This window comes from Schistocerca gregaria, chromosome X, assembly GCF_023897955.1.
Source record: "Schistocerca gregaria isolate iqSchGreg1 chromosome X, iqSchGreg1.2, whole genome shotgun sequence".
NCBI lineage: Eukaryota > Metazoa > Arthropoda > Insecta > Orthoptera > Acrididae > Schistocerca > Schistocerca gregaria.
Genome location: NC_064931.1, coordinates 143,770,629 through 143,788,871, shown reverse-complemented (window position 1 = coordinate 143,788,871; position 18,243 = coordinate 143,770,629). Strand labels below are relative to the sequence as shown.

The 18,243-nt window shown below is 36.9% G+C and overlaps 1 protein-coding gene across 1 annotated transcript in view; it reads left to right on the top strand.

The window, feature by feature from the left end:
* LOC126299479 (uncharacterized) overlaps window positions 1-18,243 on the top strand; it is a 52,613-nt gene that overhangs the window by 22,370 nt on the left and 12,000 nt on the right. The window contains exon 2 of the mRNA XM_049991419.1: window positions 2,773-2,991. Coding sequence (XP_049847376.1) covers window positions 2,773-2,991 — 219 coding nt within the window. The remainder of the gene's footprint in view (window positions 1-2,772; window positions 2,992-18,243) is intronic.

Below are 18,243 nucleotides of genomic sequence, written 5' to 3'. Positions count from 1 at the left end.
TGTAGTAAAAACCATGCCATGAAGATATTCTTCAGACAGTAACACTGCACTTACTGCCATCTTTTATTCTGATACTGGCTGCAAAGCTTTCTCCTTCCACATTTCTTGCTTTCTCCATTATATTTATTCAGAACATCATCATTAATCCACTCATAATAGGCCGGCCGGAGTGGCCGTGCGGTTCTAGGCACTACCGTCTGGAGCCAAGCACCTGCTACGGTCGCAGGTTCGAATCCTGCCTCATGCATGGATGTTTGTGATGTCCTTAGGTTAGTTAGGTTTAATTAGTTCTAAGTTCTAGGCGACTGATGGCCTTAGACGTTAAGTCGCATAGTGCTCAGAGCCATTTGAACCATTTGAGCCACTCATAATACACTTCACTATAAATAAATGCAAACAGTTATTAAATTTTACGATATGAGCAATACTATCACATTGACCCAACAACTGATAATCCCTGTTTTGCAACTTACATAAACTGGTTCTTTCACTCATGATAGCAGAGAGTGTAACATGATGAGACAGCCTGTCACCCCCCCCCCCCCCCCCCCTTTGTATACCTACTTCTCATAACATACACCATGAGTTATGTTTTGTGGACATTATATCTAGAGGTGATTATAAGTCTGTGTCATTGTGGTGCATTCTGTATGTCTTTCTACTTTTGCATGTAGCAGTGAACCTATGTCACATTTGTGGCGCACATGCAACATCTTATGAACTCACAGTGCCTATTCTCGAAATACATGCCACAACAAATTTTCTTTATGTGGCATGAACTACTTTGTGTACCTGACTATACAGAAGCTTTTTACCTATATGTAGTTTATAAATGGCAATTTCCAAGATTTCTTATATGGCTAGGAGCTAGTGATGTTTTCAGGTATTAGCTAGGTAATTTAAATATTTACACATAGATGTAACTGTTCAAATTCTACTTAAGTAGATGTAAATTCACTTAACTTATTCCCAGTTTCTGCACTAATTTCTGTTCATACTAAGTATTTTAACAGTTACATAGTCATAAAGAAAATCTTCAAGATTTTCATTCCATAAACTTTAAATGAATCCATTGTTTCAATGCTACAAATCGAAAACCCATGTTGTGTTAACTGAAAGCACTGAGGTTCATACAAAATATCCTGTCAAAAATATTTTATTTACCAGAAACAGACTCATCAGATAAGAAGTTAGAAATGTAGTTTATGAGAATTTATCTAAAAGGAAAATATACAAAATTAAATAAAGTAGCTAGTTCAACATCTTAGAAAACAAGGAGGCAATTATTTCATAAAAGATGCTTATGCAAAAAGGAAAAGGTGTTGCAAGTGTGAAGAAAACAAAAGAAATGAAAATCACAAATGGAGCAAGGCAGCTATTAAACAGTAACTAACAACAACAAGAAAATTAAGTAAGTGTTTCAAGATTTTTTTAAATTTTTGTATACTTCAGCAAATGAATTAGAAACTCAGATAGTTGATAATGCAAATAATAGCTTTGTGAAGGTGATGCCAGATGTGTACAAAGCTGTTTGAAGTATAAAGAAATGAAAGATGATGCCAGATAATGTTTTTTTTCATAAAAAAATGATTTACACAATGTTTATGAATGAAGACAATTTCCCAAAACTGAGTGTAATTAACCCTTCACAAATGTGGAGGCAGGCATAGATCAGGAAACAGACTGGACTGGGAGATGTAATTGTGGCCATAATGGAAATGGGATGGGGGTGTGCGGGCCATTAGTTATTCAGCTTTTTAGGGTTGTTGGGCCATGGAAGTTCTTTGCTGGATTTCAAGAGAAAAGATGAAGATGATATCCTAATAGAAGGTGGTTTGATGACATTAGAAACATGCAGGACCAACATGGTTTCACATAACTGAAGGCTTTAATATATGGAAAGGTCAAAACGAGGTCTCTATTCAGCAGTGGGTCTCAAATGGATGCTGCTAGTGATGATGTGCCATATACAAGCTTTCAGAGATTCCATTCTTTATATTTCCTCTGCAGTTTGGCAAAGAGTGAGTGGTGGCAATTAATTCCCTTATCCTTTTCTTGATGATTAGAGTACAATCACCTAAAGCATATAAAAACAGATACTGGCACTGATAACAGTATGTATTACATAGGACATGATGTTCAAGTGAAATCATACCTCATGAGATGATATATTCTCCATAAACAGGAATCAAGGAACTATAAGGTGATGTGAATAGCTGACAGCAGTGAACGATTACATTCTTTGAACAAATGTGTAATCTGGGTCAACAACATCAACATATCAGTTCCCATTTTGGAATCAATGATATCAGGTGTAACTGAATCAGAGATTTTTAAAGATAGGGAGCTGAGAAAGACAGATAGCAGATATTTCATGGAACAGAACTGCGCTAAAAATAACAAATAGAAATGGAAATCTTTGTCTGTTTTTTTCTTTTTTTCTCCCATATTAGTCAATGTGTGTGACAAATCATAAGACAGGCAACTAACATTACAAAATAGCGAAATGTGCCATTCTATAGACAAACCAGTTTGAATTGGGGAAGAAAGTTAGCTTTTGAACTGTCTTTTACAATTTATGGATTCTTATTTCTAACACTGTTGTGCTCAACAAATTAGGTAGGTTGAACTTGTTTCTTTCATTCTAATGTTTTACTGGTTTTGGGTATTTTGCACAATTCCCCACAGCAGTGGTCCTCCTTAATCTAAATATTTAAAAAATAAGACTGAATGTTCATGCTGTCATAAACCACAGTGTATCTTCTGTTTCAGGATAAAGTACAATCCTCTAATAAATCAATGAAAATATCAGCTCGTGGACAGATTCTCAAACGCAAACAGACTAATAGCAAAAAGTATAATGTAACACAAAAGGTGTTAAAAAAATATAACTTGCGAGTGAAACCATGCCCTTTGAGACAGTATTTGATCCAGAAACAGAAAACCGGAAACTGTAAGGCTCTTCAGAATGAAACATCAGGAAACAATAAGGTAAGAAGAATTGCTGCAATGAGAAAGCAGTCTGATGCCTTAAACAGTTTAATACAATTTGTGATAACAACTACAACAATCTTTGATACTAATTTTATAGGAAATCAATTGTCACTCAGTGCAAGAAACTGTACAATAGGTGAATTCCTTAATGTTATAAATGTTTTTATCTTCTCACACAAAAATTACTATTTACCCTTAAAGGGTCAGTGCATGGAGCACAAAAACACATAACAGAAATTGGCATTCACACTATCTTTTGAGTACTGGCTCTTTTTCTAGCAATAGTACACACCTGCTCACATGCAACCACACAGAGTCTTTGACTCTTCTCTTTGGCTACAGGAATGTGGATTTGGGTGTCTGTGTGGTTATGTGTGTTACTAAAAAAAGACCTAGTGCTGAAAAGGCAATGCAACTGCTGTTTTCTGTTATGTGTTTCTGCAGTTCACAACACTGATCTACTATAGGGGAGTGGTTGCCTTTCCCTTATTTTGTTTATTGCTTCATCCAAGAATTTCCATTATTCTTATAAATTGTTATTTGAGTCTCTGCTGTGATATAAAATTGGAGAGAAAGCCAATGATTGGCTTAAATCACATATCTCAAAGTGCAAAGAGTTGTAATTACCTCAAAGAAAAATGTTAAAACATAGTGTTAAGAGACTAAATGCTCAGGCAAGACACACATAAATCTTCACTCATTAACAGGTGGTATCATCTTTGACAAATAATTTCAGGATTAAATATGTACGTGAAACAAGGGGTGCTATTATCTGGTGTGTGAATGGACCAAATATTATATTGACTGTTGTGATTGTCAGTCAAGAGACTGGTTTGGTACAACTCTTCATACTAGTCTATTCTGTCCAAGCCACTTCATCTCTGGATAACTAATGCAACATATGTCCATTTGTACTTACTGTAGTGAAGCCTTTGCTCCTTCTACAACTTTTTATGTCCCCCTCCCATACTTCCATCCATTACCAAACTGATGATTCCTTAATGCCTCACATTGTGTTCTGTCAATCTGTTTCTTCCTGTATTCAAGTTGATCCATAAATTTATTCATCATTAGTTATATTATTTAGACATCATTAGTTATATTATTTAGACATCTAATCTTCAACATTGTTCTGTAACACCAAATTTCAAAAGTTTCCTGTTTGAGCTGTTCATCATCCACATTTTGCTCGCACACCAGGCTACACTCCAGACAAATGCCTTCATAAGAGACTTCCCAGTACTTAAATTTATATTTGATGCTAACAAGTGTTTCATTTTCAGAAATGCATTTTTTGTTATTAGCAGCTCTACTTCAGCTATCATCACTTACTTTGTTGCCCATATAACAATACTCATCTACTATTTTTCCTAGTCTAAATCCCTGAACTCACCTAATTTACTAATTTAATTCAACTAAACTCCATTATTCTTATTTTACTTTTGTTCACATTGGGAGGCCAAAGCCACAACCAAGTCCAAATCCAAAGGCAGGGTCATCAATGAAGTATAACACTTTGCACTGAAAGCATGTTTATTACTGGCACCAATGTACAGCCATAACAGATGCTGGATGGAGAGTGCACCCTTTTTACGCACACATTGAATATTGCAGAATATACCAAAATTACACACATAAAATATTTCAAGAACTTTGCAAAAATGATAAATACTAAATAATTACTGGTGGTTGAGTTTGAACTGGCGACATACAGCACACTAGCCCATGGTGTTGACCAGCATGCCTGTCGCAATATTCATCTGGTAACGTCATTGCAATAGAATCTTCCAAGTCCATTCCCATTTGTGACAGAATTACAAGTCACTGGCAAACCTCGAAGTTTTTATTTCTTCTCTCTGAACTTTAATTCCCTTTCCAAATTTCTCATTGGTTGCTTTTACTTTTTGCTCACTGTATAGATTGGGTAACATAGGACACAACTCCCATTTCAACTACTGCCTTCCTTTCATGTCCTTCAATTCATAATTAGTTTCTGCACAAACTGTAGATAACCTTCCCCCTGTAGTTTTCCCTCCTACCTGTAGAGTTTCAGTCAATCATGACAATAGTTTTCTCTAATTCTACAAATGCTAAAAACATATATTTGCCTTTCTTCAGTCTGTCTTCTTGGATAAGTCAGTATCACTGTGCATGTTCTTACATTTCTCCAGAACTCAAACTAATCTTCCCCAAGGGCAGCTTCTAAAAACCCTTCCATTCTTCTGTAAACAATTTATGTAAGTATTTTGAGACAAAATATTACAGTAGACATATGAAGGATGGTGTTTTCTTTGGGACCACACTATGGGAAATTAATGTTTATTGAATATACATGTCCACAACCCAAGCTTCCAGGCTTGACACCGTTTCACCCATTCCATAACTCCACAGTATACTTCAGGGTATGGTAGTCTGTCATTGTCTGTCTTTCGTATTGGCGTTATTGATCATCACTTCTGTTACTATTAGTAGGAATTTTATTCATTCACAGATCACTATAGATCTATATAGATTTTTGGCATGTCATGGTATTACAGTTTAAGACTAGACAACTGTTAATCATATATAAGTCCATTTAATACTTACTTACAGGCTTGTGTCTGTATATGTGCGGATGGATATGTGTGTGTGTGCGAGTGTATACCTGTCATTTTTTCCCCCTAAGGTAAGTCTTTCCGCTCCCGGGATTGGAATGACTCCTTACCCTCTCCCTTAAAACCCACATCCTTTTGTCTTTCCCTCTCCTTCCCTCTTTCCTGATGAAGCAACCATGGGTTGCGAAAGCTTGAATTTTGTGTGTGTGTTTGTGTTTATTTGTGTGTCTATCAACATACCGACGCTTTCATTTGGTAAGTTACATCATCTTTGTTTTTATATATCACTTATCTTTGTCTTCTGTTTGGAGTACAGTCTGGAGTCACCTTTTGGCCCACTTTTCTGTTCAAAATCTGGTTTCCCCATATATGTATTTTATTTTTGTCTCTTTTTATTTTTCCCTGTATTATCTATTCTTGGTTAAACCACACATCCTCTTGGTTGTTTATTCTGTTCAAAAGCAACTCATGCACTTTCTAAATAAACATGGGCTTCCATTTCCATATTGACTGCCTACCTATCTCTTTTTTTTTGCACACTGCCATAATCAAAGGCATATGTACAAAACAACTCAGTTACAAACTGCTGGCAAAGAACATACATTGCCAATTACAATCGAAGTACTTCAATTGCAAACTGCTGACAGATATAAATGATAAAATATTACAATATTTTTCAAAAGTGCAGCTTTTCAAAATTAAATTCCGATTTACCTTTCCGTGTTTATGATGTCTGCCTGTCAGAATGTCTATTTTTCTGAAATCTCATGTTTTGAAATTCTAATACATGAAATGTTCTTGCTAATTTCAAACAAATAAGGAAACTGTATAGCTGTAAAATACTTCAGTGTATTGAGTTATAATGCAAAAAGCAAGCATCGCAAATCTCCAAACTAATATGTCATTGGGCCCACCCGGTTAGCCATTTGGCCTAACACACTGCTTTCTGGGCAGGAAGGCGTGCTGATTCCCAGCACGGATCTGCCTGGCAGATTAGTGTCAAGGTCCGGTGTGCTGGTCAGTCTGTAGATGGTTTTTAAGGTGGTTTCCCATTTGCCTCAGTGAATGCGGGCTGTTTCCCCTTATTCCACCTCAGCTACACTATGTCGGCAATTGCTGCGCAAACACTATCTCCACATACACGTACACCATAATTACTCTACCAAGCAAACATTGGGGTTACACTTGTCTGGTGTGAGATGTTCCTGGTCGGGTCTCGCACAATAACCCTGGGTTCGGTGTGGGGTGGCAGTGGAGTGAGTTGACTGCTGTAGCCTGTTGTGGGGTTGTGAACCACTGTGGGCTACAGCGGGGTCGAAGCCTCTCCGTCATTTCTAGGTCCCCAGGTCCACACAATACAATACAATACGTCACTGAAATCTTCAAAAGGGGCAGCAAAATATTTATTTTGTATAATGAGTGCAAATCTAGATATATTTCAGCATCAAGTACCAATTTTGTAAACTAGTATGACTGATTCTGTACATCTACTACTTTGAACACAAACTGTGATGTACGTAGAAGATTATATTTATTCGAGTAAATCATTACTGTATCTACCACCATTCATTATATTATTTTCAAGAATGATGACAGGAGGGAAAAGGGGATGTAGATTTTTTTTTTTTTGTGTGTGTGTGTGTGTGTGTGTGTGTGTGTGTGTGTGTGTGTGTGTGTGTGTGTGTGTGTGTGTGTCCTCTGCATTACTTTTCTTTAGCGAAAACACAGCTCGTACTTGTTTTTGATACCTGTAGTCAGTTTTGGCAAGAAATTTGCTTGTGTAAAATGGTTTCTATCCTTGCTCTTGTTTTGAATATGATGGCAGCTGGTAAGCTCCCCATAAACCTTCCAGTAAGTGATGGCATATGTGTCAATGACAGCTGCTGCTTAGTAGTATCACGTTCTTCTTCCTAACATTTTGCACACACCTAACTTCGAGATCATAATTGAAGTGTACTTCACATATCCTGCACCTATTTCTACATGAGGCTCTTCTCAATTAAACTCTGGCTTAAATCTGTTATTAGAATTTACAGAGCAACTTTTAGGTCACATTTTCTTTGCCCTTGCCTTCTTACCACCTGACAGTTCCCATCAACCCCACTGTCTCTCTTGATCATGACCTGTTTCCACCATGCTTTATCCATCTGCACCTTTCCTCTGTGCTTTATCGATCTGCACCTGAAAGGAAAAAATTTTTCCTTCCTGCCCTTGATCAAAATGTTTCGATGAACTTACAATATCAGGAGAGAGTCTTCAGTTTTCCTAGTGTTCTCACCACTACAACTCCCAGAATGAAAATATTTTCTACAAGATTGGCAACAATACTAACTACTTATTACCCTTTGGCAATGGGTGAAAGAAGAATTAATTACAAGATTTCTGACCAGACATAACTTGAAAGAACATACAAAAGTTTGTTATGGATGTAAATTTTGCTATATGTAAGATTTACAGGTGGCCAAATAATAAACTAGTAGTTGTTTTGTTTTGAGAAGATTCAAATTGCTAAATTTGTTATAGTTAGGTTTTCTGACACACATAACCTTGAAAATTTAGGCTTAAGTTGCATCTACTGAACTAGAAAGTATCATGAAACATGTTCCGCAATTCAACCCAGAAAAGCTAAACTGCACTTTTATGGTAAGAGTAGTTACTACTGAACTAGTAGCTGCCTTTATTGAAAGAAATTTATTCTATTAAGAAAATGTCAACATATTTCTTTTAAGTTTGTAATGTGAAAAATTTTGGCTTAGGTCGTGATTATCAAGGTTTCAAATAACACAGATTTTTTAAAGAAAATGTACTACAGGAGTGATAAATATTCACAGATGTAAAATGAACTGACACTACAGAAAGTGAGAAACATGAAATAAAATTTAAAAAAACATTTTTTACTCTTAAGTAACCACTTTTTGTGCACAAAATATACATTGTCTCATTTGAGAACCATCTTGGATAATGTTAATTTTTGACAGCATTCCAATGGATGTTTACAGTAGACAACAGCAGTAGAAATCAAACAGACATGGACTTCACACACAGATAAGTGAATGGAAAAGGTCTGCATCAGAAAAAGTATCTACACCAATGGCAACTACACCACTAAGGCTAAATTGATGTTGGTCTCAGGCGGGGGTGTTTGCAGGCATGGATGATCATGGATGGCAGGTGTCTCCGGCATATACACTGACTGTGGAGGAACCTGTAATTAATTGTAGAGGATTACATCTATAGTAACATTAAACATATAATCCATCAGTATGCAATGATCAGGGCGATTGTGTGGGAAATGTTCCATGAAAATTATTGTTATGTATATCACTGGCAATATATACTGCATTTATTACTGACAAACTTTTTCTTACAAGAACAGTTTTGGTTCACTCATCATGGATCAATCTTGCCAATATTTGTACTGTGTCAGACAGTGCAGTGCAGCAATTTGATGTGGCATGTACTCAACAAGTCATTGGAAGTTCCGTGTAGAAATATTGAGACATGCTGCCTCTGTAACTGTCCATAATTGTGAAAGTGTAATCAGTGCAAGATTCTGTGCTTGTTGAAATTGTCCAGAATTTTCTTCAAACCAATTATGAACAACTGTTGCCTGGTGACATGGGTTCATTGTCATTCATAAAAATTCCACCATAGTTTGCGAACATGAAGTCCATGAATGGCTGAAAATTGTCTCCAAGTAGCCAAACACAACCATTTCCAGTCTGTGATTGGTTTAGTTTGACCAGAGGACCAAGTTCATTCCACGTATACAATGCCCAAACCATTATGGAGCCACCACCAGCTTGCACTGTGCCTTGTTGACAACTTGTGTCCATGGCTTTGTGAGGTCTGTGCCACACTCAAACCCTACCAGCAGCTCTTATCAACTGTAATTGGGAATCATCTGACCAGGCCACAGTTTTCAGTTGTCTAGGGTCCAACTGATGTGGTTACAAGCCCAGGAGAGGTGATACAGGTGATATCGTGCTGTTAGCAAAGGCACTCACATTGGTTGTCTGCTGCCATAACCCATCAATTCCAAATTTTGCCACGCTGTCCTAACAGATACATTTGTTGTACATCCTATGTTGATTTCTGCAATTATTTCGTGGAGTGTTGCTTGTCTGTTACCAATGACAATTCTTCGTAAACATCATTGCTCTGGGTAATTAAATGAAGGCCACCGTATGCTGCGTTGTATATGGTGAGAGGTAGTGCCTGAAATTTGGTGTTCTCTACAAACTCTTTACACTATTGATCTCAGAATATTGAATTCCCTGATGATTTCTGAAATGGAATGTCCCATATGTCTATCTCCAACTACCATTCCACATTCAAAGTATTTCAGTTCCCATCATGTGGCCATAATCATGTTGGAAATTTTGTCACATGAATCACCTGAGTACAAATGACAACTCTACCAATGTACTGCCATATTATACCTTGAACATGTGAAACTACCAACATATGTATTAGTGTATATCACTGTCCCATAACTTTTGTCACCTCAGTGTAACAAGCTTGTGGTGCCATTACAATGTAGCCTGATACATTTAAATGAGCGTGGCAGCCCATATTTTGACATGTTTGTAGATGCTTCGAGGACCATATGAACCATTCCCAATGACTTCTGTAAATCACAAGGTAATGTCTTGCAAATTGGACCATACTGTATAGGGTGGTGCATGTTTTGAATAAAATGGCTCTAGCATGGAACACATCCATCTCTGGGCGGTGTTCATTAGACCTTGATTGTTCCTTATCCTCACACATAACATCCCCTGTAGTTTGTGTTGGGTATTCAAAATCACCCTTTCAGAAGGGAAATTATTAAATGCACTGAATTTAGAACTCATAGTTCATTATGAACATATAAAGAGCAGTTAAATGAAAATGAGACAGATAAAAAAATTAAGTAAGCTGTTTATTATCCCATAAGTAATTGCAATAATTGTTAATACATTTATCGCACCATAACCCGAAATTTTGCATGACATAAACACAAAAAATTCTATTCAAATTTTCTTGATAGTGCAAAATTCGATAAAAAAGGCAGCTACTAGTTTCATCAGTGTCTATTGTTGCAATAAAAGTGTAAATGTTTCTAAATCATATGTTACTAACATTTCGTATTCTTTACTAGTTAGTTAGACATGATCTGGGCCTACATTTTCTGTGTTATAAATGATTAAAAACCTGACCAAATATGCTTGATAACATAAATTCTCTTGTATGTCTAAATCAGTACAAAAACAACAACAACTGCACATAAAACCTCTGTGTCGTTTTTTGTTTACATACAGCCTGTCTCACATCCTTGACAAATTTAAAACATTCTTTAAATGTAATTATTCTTTCGAAACTGGCCATGAATGAGAAATGTGGGCCCTGTTATACGGTAGTGAGTAGAGGGATTTGTTGCCAATCTTGTAGGAAAGATTTTCATTTGGTGGTGTTGGGAGGGGGGGGGGGGATAGGTGGGGGGGGGGGGGGGGGGGATGCAGTGGGGAGAATGTTGAGAGAACATAAGAGGCTCTCTCCTGGAACTGCAGAGTACGCAGTAGGAACATTTTGATTGGGGAACAGGAAAGGAAAATCTGTGTCCTTCAGGCACAGTTGGAGTAAGCAAGGAAGGAAATGATAAGGATCAAGGGAGATAGGGGGGAGGAGGATGGTTGGGAACTGGCAGCTGGTAGGAGGATAGGAAGAAAGAGAATGCGATCTGACATTTTTATCATCAGCACGAAAAACAGGTATATACGACTACCAGAATTAAGTGGAGAAGAGCCTCAGCTAGAACAAGGAGCAGGAAATGTGCAGCACACTTCAACTGTGGCCAAGAATCCTAGGAATGTACAAAGTGTTAGGGAAGAAGAAAGTGCTGCTGCTAAGTAATATCCATGGGTGAGGTGTAGGCCCTAACTTACAGGAAAGTTTAGGGGCAGCATACCAGGCCACTAGTATCTTCAAGCTGAATGCAAGGCTAAGCCATGTTATAGAGGACTTAGGGTCTTTATGTAAGAACTTTACAAAAGAGAACCATGTAGTGGCAGTGGGTGGGGCGGAGACAGTTTGGACAGGGGTGGGGCATATGACATAGGTGGTGACCTGGACAAGATACCATATTTACTCGAATCTAAGCAGCACTATTTTTCTGGTTTTTGTAATCCAAAAAACTGCCTGTGGCTTAGAATCGAGTGCAAAGCTAGCGGAAGTTCTGAAAAATGTTGGTGGGTGCCGCCACAACTAACTTCTGCCCTCGAATATATGTAGTGCTACACAGGCATGCTTTGCAGGCACAAAGATAAATACTGGTGCCAAAACTTCTCGTCAGTAAATAAATTTAAAAAAGAAGGTGGAAGACGAGCTTTTTTCCTCCTCCCCGAGTTTCGACCACTGCATTTTCATACATTATCCAACGAAGTAAATACAAATTCCGTATTGTTCATCTTGGAATGTTGGAGCATTTCAATGTACTATGAAAGTCCAACTGGCAAGACTGTTTGGAATGTTTGTCAATATGGCCAACTCTACGTTCTGAATTTTTTCCTACCTGTGAGAAGAGATGGTTGCTAATAGGAACTTTTATGAATTGCGAAGAAAGCAGCAGTGTAAGTAACAACAAATAGCAGTCTCTTGCCATTGTTTTGCTAATGAGATGATTCCTCTCGTTTTTTTTTTTTTTTTTAATTGTAAGTGGCGGTAGCTCACACAAAAGCAAGCCATGCCGCGAGTGGTGACAGGCCATAAACACGCACTATCAGAATGCGACAAACAATGCATGACACAGTACAGTAATGCATTTTCAGCTTAGAGTGACGTAAACACCTATAACAAAGAAAACGGCGTTTATCAGATCAAAGAAAAATAAGCAATCAATTCAAATCAGATGAAGCACGTGAAAAAGGAAGGGTACCCATATAAATAGGGAAGGAGCGCCTAACGCATAGCAATGGCTACCTGGTAAATCTTAACTGCTAAGCTTACGACTCGAACCAAACTACTATAGCTGTTTCGTCATTCATTTGACCTAAATTGTGTTTCATATTACAATGGACCAACTTTGTTTTGATTTGGAGATGCGGCCTAAAACTTTTCTCTCCCCTTGAATTTTGAGTCTCAAATTTCAGGTGCGGCTTAGATTTGGGAATATTTTTTTCCTTGATTTCGAGTCTCATTTTTCAGGTGTGGCTTAGATTCGAGTGCGGCTTAGATTTGAGTAAATACGGTAGCTTCCCTGACTCATGACACCAACGTACAGTTTGTTGAGCTGTTCCAGCATCATGATTGACCACACCTTGATGGAGCTGTGAGGCGAATCAATGTGAGTTTAGGGATGGCTCTGAGGGCAGACAACTTTGTTCATGTTTCACTAGTGCCCATCAGGACTATCAACAGATGGGGTTTCGCTACACATGGCATACACCCAAAAAGGACTGGGAAGGGAAGATTGGTGCAGCTGATTCATGAAAGTATAGTGGGTGGATCTCGGGCCACACATGGTCAAATACCTGTTGTCATGGGCAGAAAAAGTAAGTTGTTTTTAGGATAAATCCAGACAGCAGGTTCCCCTACCTAAAGAGTATCTCCAGCAGTTTAAAAAATACTGAAACAATCAATCACAAGACAGATTTTAACACTCTAAATATCACACATACCAGATGCCACAAAGAAAAACAAACCATGGGAAAGACTAACTACCAAAACATGCAATCAACAAAAAATAAAATATAATTATTTGAAGTTGAGCTCCAATAATTGAACTGCACTGTAGTTTGTGTAACTGAGAACTGGTGTAGAGACACAGAAATCCAACATGTAGTATTATCATTATATGAAAGGGTAAACTCTTACTGCAGAACTGCTTCAAGGGGTGGAGGGTCATTCATTTATATCAGAAAATGAGCACACTTCAAATCAAGACATGACCTCAGTACAATAAGTGAAGATAAACACTTTCAAATATCAGCTATTGAATTAACTGGGCTTGATATCACCAAGAAATTAATCATTTTGTGCGTGTATATATCTCCCAGTGCTAGTGTTGACACTTTTTTCAATAAATTAACACAAGTTCTAGATAAAGTCTCAATTACAAAGGTCAACATAATTCTATGTGTAGGCATTAATGTCAACACTAATATCATAAATGAATCTAGCAGCATCCTCATAAATATCCTTCAAAGTTTTGGCTTGTTCCTATTGGTGAATAGTGCAACAAGGGTTACTACAATGACTGCATCAGTAATTTACCATGTGGCCACAAATATGGGCAGGGAAAAATGTGATGTAGCTGTAAAGGATCTCAGATTATCAGACGATCTCTGTCAAATAACAACAGTAAAATCAGGCATCGAATCATTCCCTAAACTACAAGCCTACAAACGAGATGTATCGGAAATCAAAATTAAAGATTTTTCAAAAGGATTACCAAAACAAATCTGGGATGAAGTGTATAAGGAAACCAATGTGAATATGAAATTCTCTAAATTCTCCACATTATTAAAATTGAACTTTGAAAAGGCATTTCCAAAAGTATGCATGTCTGTATCAACATCTCACCAAAACAGATGGATTACAGCAGGTATTAAGAAGTCCTCCCATACACTTAAATACCTCAGTTCCATGAAAAAGAGCTGCAACAATCCAGAATTCTTAAATTTCTATCGTAGATACAAAAAGATCTATAGGAAGGTGCTGATTGCTGCAAAAAGTCATTTAATGACAAAATAATATATAATACAGAGAATAAAAGTAAAGCAGTCTGGGATGTTATAAAAAAGGAAAGGGGGGAGGCAAACAAACACAGAATAACATACTGCTAAGGAAGATGTGATCTACAACACTTATCAAAGTGATCCACAACACTTATGAAAATATGTAAACGAGTATTTTTCAATAATTATGGAGAAGTTAGAGCAAAAATTCCCCAAAACAAATATAACACCTGTAAATAATGTTGCACTAAATACAATGATGTTACTTCCAATCACAGAGAATGAAGTCAATAAAACTGTTCAAAAACTAAGAAATAAAAAATCTGTAGGCTTAGATGAAGTACCAATTTATGTTCTGAAACAATGAACAGAGATTATACAAGGCCCCTTAACAAATATAATAATGGATCCTTCACATCAGGGACATTATCAGAGCAGTTAAAACAAGCAAAAGTTGTACCTTTCCTTAAGAAAGGTAATGCAGAAGACATAGAAAATTACCAGCCTATTTCCCTGCTGTCACCGTTCTCAAAAATAATAGAAGCAATTATGAAAGACAGATTAATGAATTAACTGAATAAATACACTCTTTTGAGTGAATCACAGTTTGGTTTCCAAAGTGGCAAAAATACAGAGTCAGCCATAGGAGAATTCACAAAAGTTGTACTTGATGTTCTTGACGAAGATGAGTGTGTCACAGGCATATTTTTGGATCTTTCTAAGGCCTTTGATACAGTTGACCACAAGTACTATTAAATAAATCAGTAGCATTAGGATTAAGAGGGGTAGCTAATGACTGGTTTCGATCATATGTAGCAGATGAGTAGAGATAACACATAGTTTTAATAGATCTAAACTTTTAGTAAAACACTTATCAGAAGCAAAATACATTAATATAGGGGTTCTGCAAGGTAGCACATTAGGACCAGTAATATTCCTGATATACACCAATAACTTTCTCAGTAGTGTTACTTGTGGTGAAAACATTCTCTTCACTGATGACAGCAATATTGTAGTCACTGAGAAAACAAGAGATCTCCTTGCAGAGAATTCAAATGAAACTCTCAAGAAAGTTTACAATTAGTGAATAAGCAACAAAGTGACATTGAACATAAAGAAAACTAATGTCATGAATTTCAGTTTGAAGAGGAAAATGACAATATTAAAATTACATGTAGATGACACATCTATAGACTGTGTAACAAATGCAGAATTTCTAGGAATGAATATTGATTCTCAGTTGAAGTGGTGTGGACACAAATAGATACTTGCAAACATAATGTCATCAGCATATTATGCCCTTAGAATCCTATCATCAGTGTGTTACAAGCAGTGTCTTGTACTTACATACTGTTCATATGTACACTCAATTCTTAGGTATGGCATTCTTTTTTGGGGAACAAATGCACAAAATATGAACACAATTTTGAAACTCCAGAAAAGAGGCATAAGAATAATAACCAAAAATAGTAGTTGAGCTCATTGTAAAGATCTGTTCAAAACACTGGGGATTTTAACTGCTCAGTGTGAATATATTTAGCAGTTGGTTGTACACATCAAAATAACATTGGTAATTACTACACAAACAGCTCTGTCCATGACCATGCAACAAAAGCTAGAGTCAACTTACATTTGCTAAGAAAAAATAAACATAAAACTTAAAACAGCATTTTCTATCAAGGAATAAAACTGTACATTAAATTTCCAAAAGTGATAAAAGAAATTGCAAAATACATTTATTTAAAAAGGCAGCTAAAAAGTACCTGTTATTCAATACATTTTATACATTGAAGGATTACTTAGATAAAACAGAGTAGCGGTTTGGTAAAAAAATGTGATACAAATAAATAATAATAATGATTATAAAACATCCACCAATCCACATAACACTTTCACACTATGTTTCTTTCCTTCTTTTTTTCCTTTTCTAGAAAAACTTACCTCCAAGCTATGCATAGCACAGTATTAACACCTCTTCCTCTTTCTGAGCTCAACATCTTACTCATTACAGAGGGATGCTGACTTAGTTTTTCAGGATAGCAAATGGGAAGCTACAGTACAGAAAATGGCCCAGAGATCACCACAGTGTGTGTGTTTGTGTGTGTAGTGAGTGAAGTGTTATAAAACAATGTATGTATAGTGTGTGCAGTGACTGATAGTGAGATATGAGTGAACAGTGTGGCATTACATCATTTAATAAGTTGTTTGTAAAAAAAAATCCCACTGTGAGACGAGATGGTCAGTGCCTTCATGGAAAAATGTTTGCAGGTGCCTGCAAAACAAAGCAAATCAATGTCCATGAATGTCTTCTTCATGACTGCAAAAATATGTAAACAACATGGGGAGAGATTAGGACTCCACAGAAATTGTGTTAAGGGCTTCCCAGTGAAACATTATCTGTATAGCCAAAACAACATGGGAAAAATGTGGGTGGGCATCATCCAACAGAATGACACTGTCCATCAACATTCCAGGTTATTAGGACTTGATAGCATGCTTCAGTTTTTGCAAAGTGTCCATGTACCAATGTGTGTTAATTGTGGTGCCATGTTCCAGAAAGTCAATAACGGCTGCTTGACAGACATCACCATTCTGTTGCTGGATAACGCCTGCCCACATGTTGTGAGGATGGTGTTGACTATGCTGAAGATGTTTTGCAGGGAAGCCCTTACACATCCTCCACACAGTCTCTATCTCTCCCCATTTACATATTTTTGGAGTCCTGAAGTATCACATTTGTGGCTGTCAATTTGCTTTATACAAAGGGGTGCACACTTGGGTACAATCATGGTTCCTCAAGCAACTAGGATACACCTAATTCCATTAAAAATTCATGAAGAGTTTCATTTCACACACTTCCACAATAAAAGCTTGTGATATATCTGATGACCTCACTGTTGATGGGGTGTCAAACCCAAATCTTTCTTTCTCCTTTACCTAGTTTACAGAAATGAAAGAAGTTCACCATTATAAAAACTAGCATTCCAGTTAGGAATTTGTAGCTGGTAATTAACAATCTAAAGATAACAATAGTACAATATAAAATTCTGGAAATGATGCACAGGAAAATAAGAAAAACTAGTGCTTCAGAAATAGTTCTTCTGTACATTGTAGATATTTTAATGCCAATCTACAAATGGCTAAGTTTCATATTCTCATCTGCATGTATATTTCTGCTTTTGAGTAATTTTCCTGAATTTTTATGGACAATAGGACCACAGCCTTATGTAATTACTGAATCTACACCTACATCAGACTCCACTAGATATCAAATGGTGTTTGGCAGAGTGTACTTGTGGTACCACTAATGGATACCCACTTCACTGTTCCACTTGCGAAAGCATGTGGCAAGAATGGCTGTCAGTAAGCCTCTGCATTAACTCTAACTTCTCTGATTTTTTTGCTGTAGTTACTTTGAAAGATGTACATGTTGTTTGACTCTTCCCAGAAAGTATTCTCCCGAAATTTCAATAGTAAACCTCTCCATGATGATGTGGAGCATCTCTGTAACGCCTTCATGCTCACTAAAGTGATCCAGTGGCGAAATGCACCATTCTTCATTGGATCTTTTCTATCTCTTCCATCAGTCCTGCCTGGCAAGGATCTCATACTGACGAACAGCACTCAAGATTCAGTTGAACAAGCACCTTATAAGCCACTTCATGGATGAGTTGCATTTCCTTAAAATTCTTTCTATGAAACTCAGTCTGACATCTGTTTTTCCTACTATTTGTTTTATGTGGCCATACCACTTAAGGTCTCTCTGGATAGTTATGCCTGGATATTTTACACTAGATACTGTGCCAGCAGTTTGTCATCAGTAGTGTAGTTGTACAGCAGTGGATTTCTTTTCCTACATATATATAAATTATCTTACATTTATTCATGTTCAATATCAACAGTCAGAGCCTGCACCATTCTTCAATGCTCTACAGGTC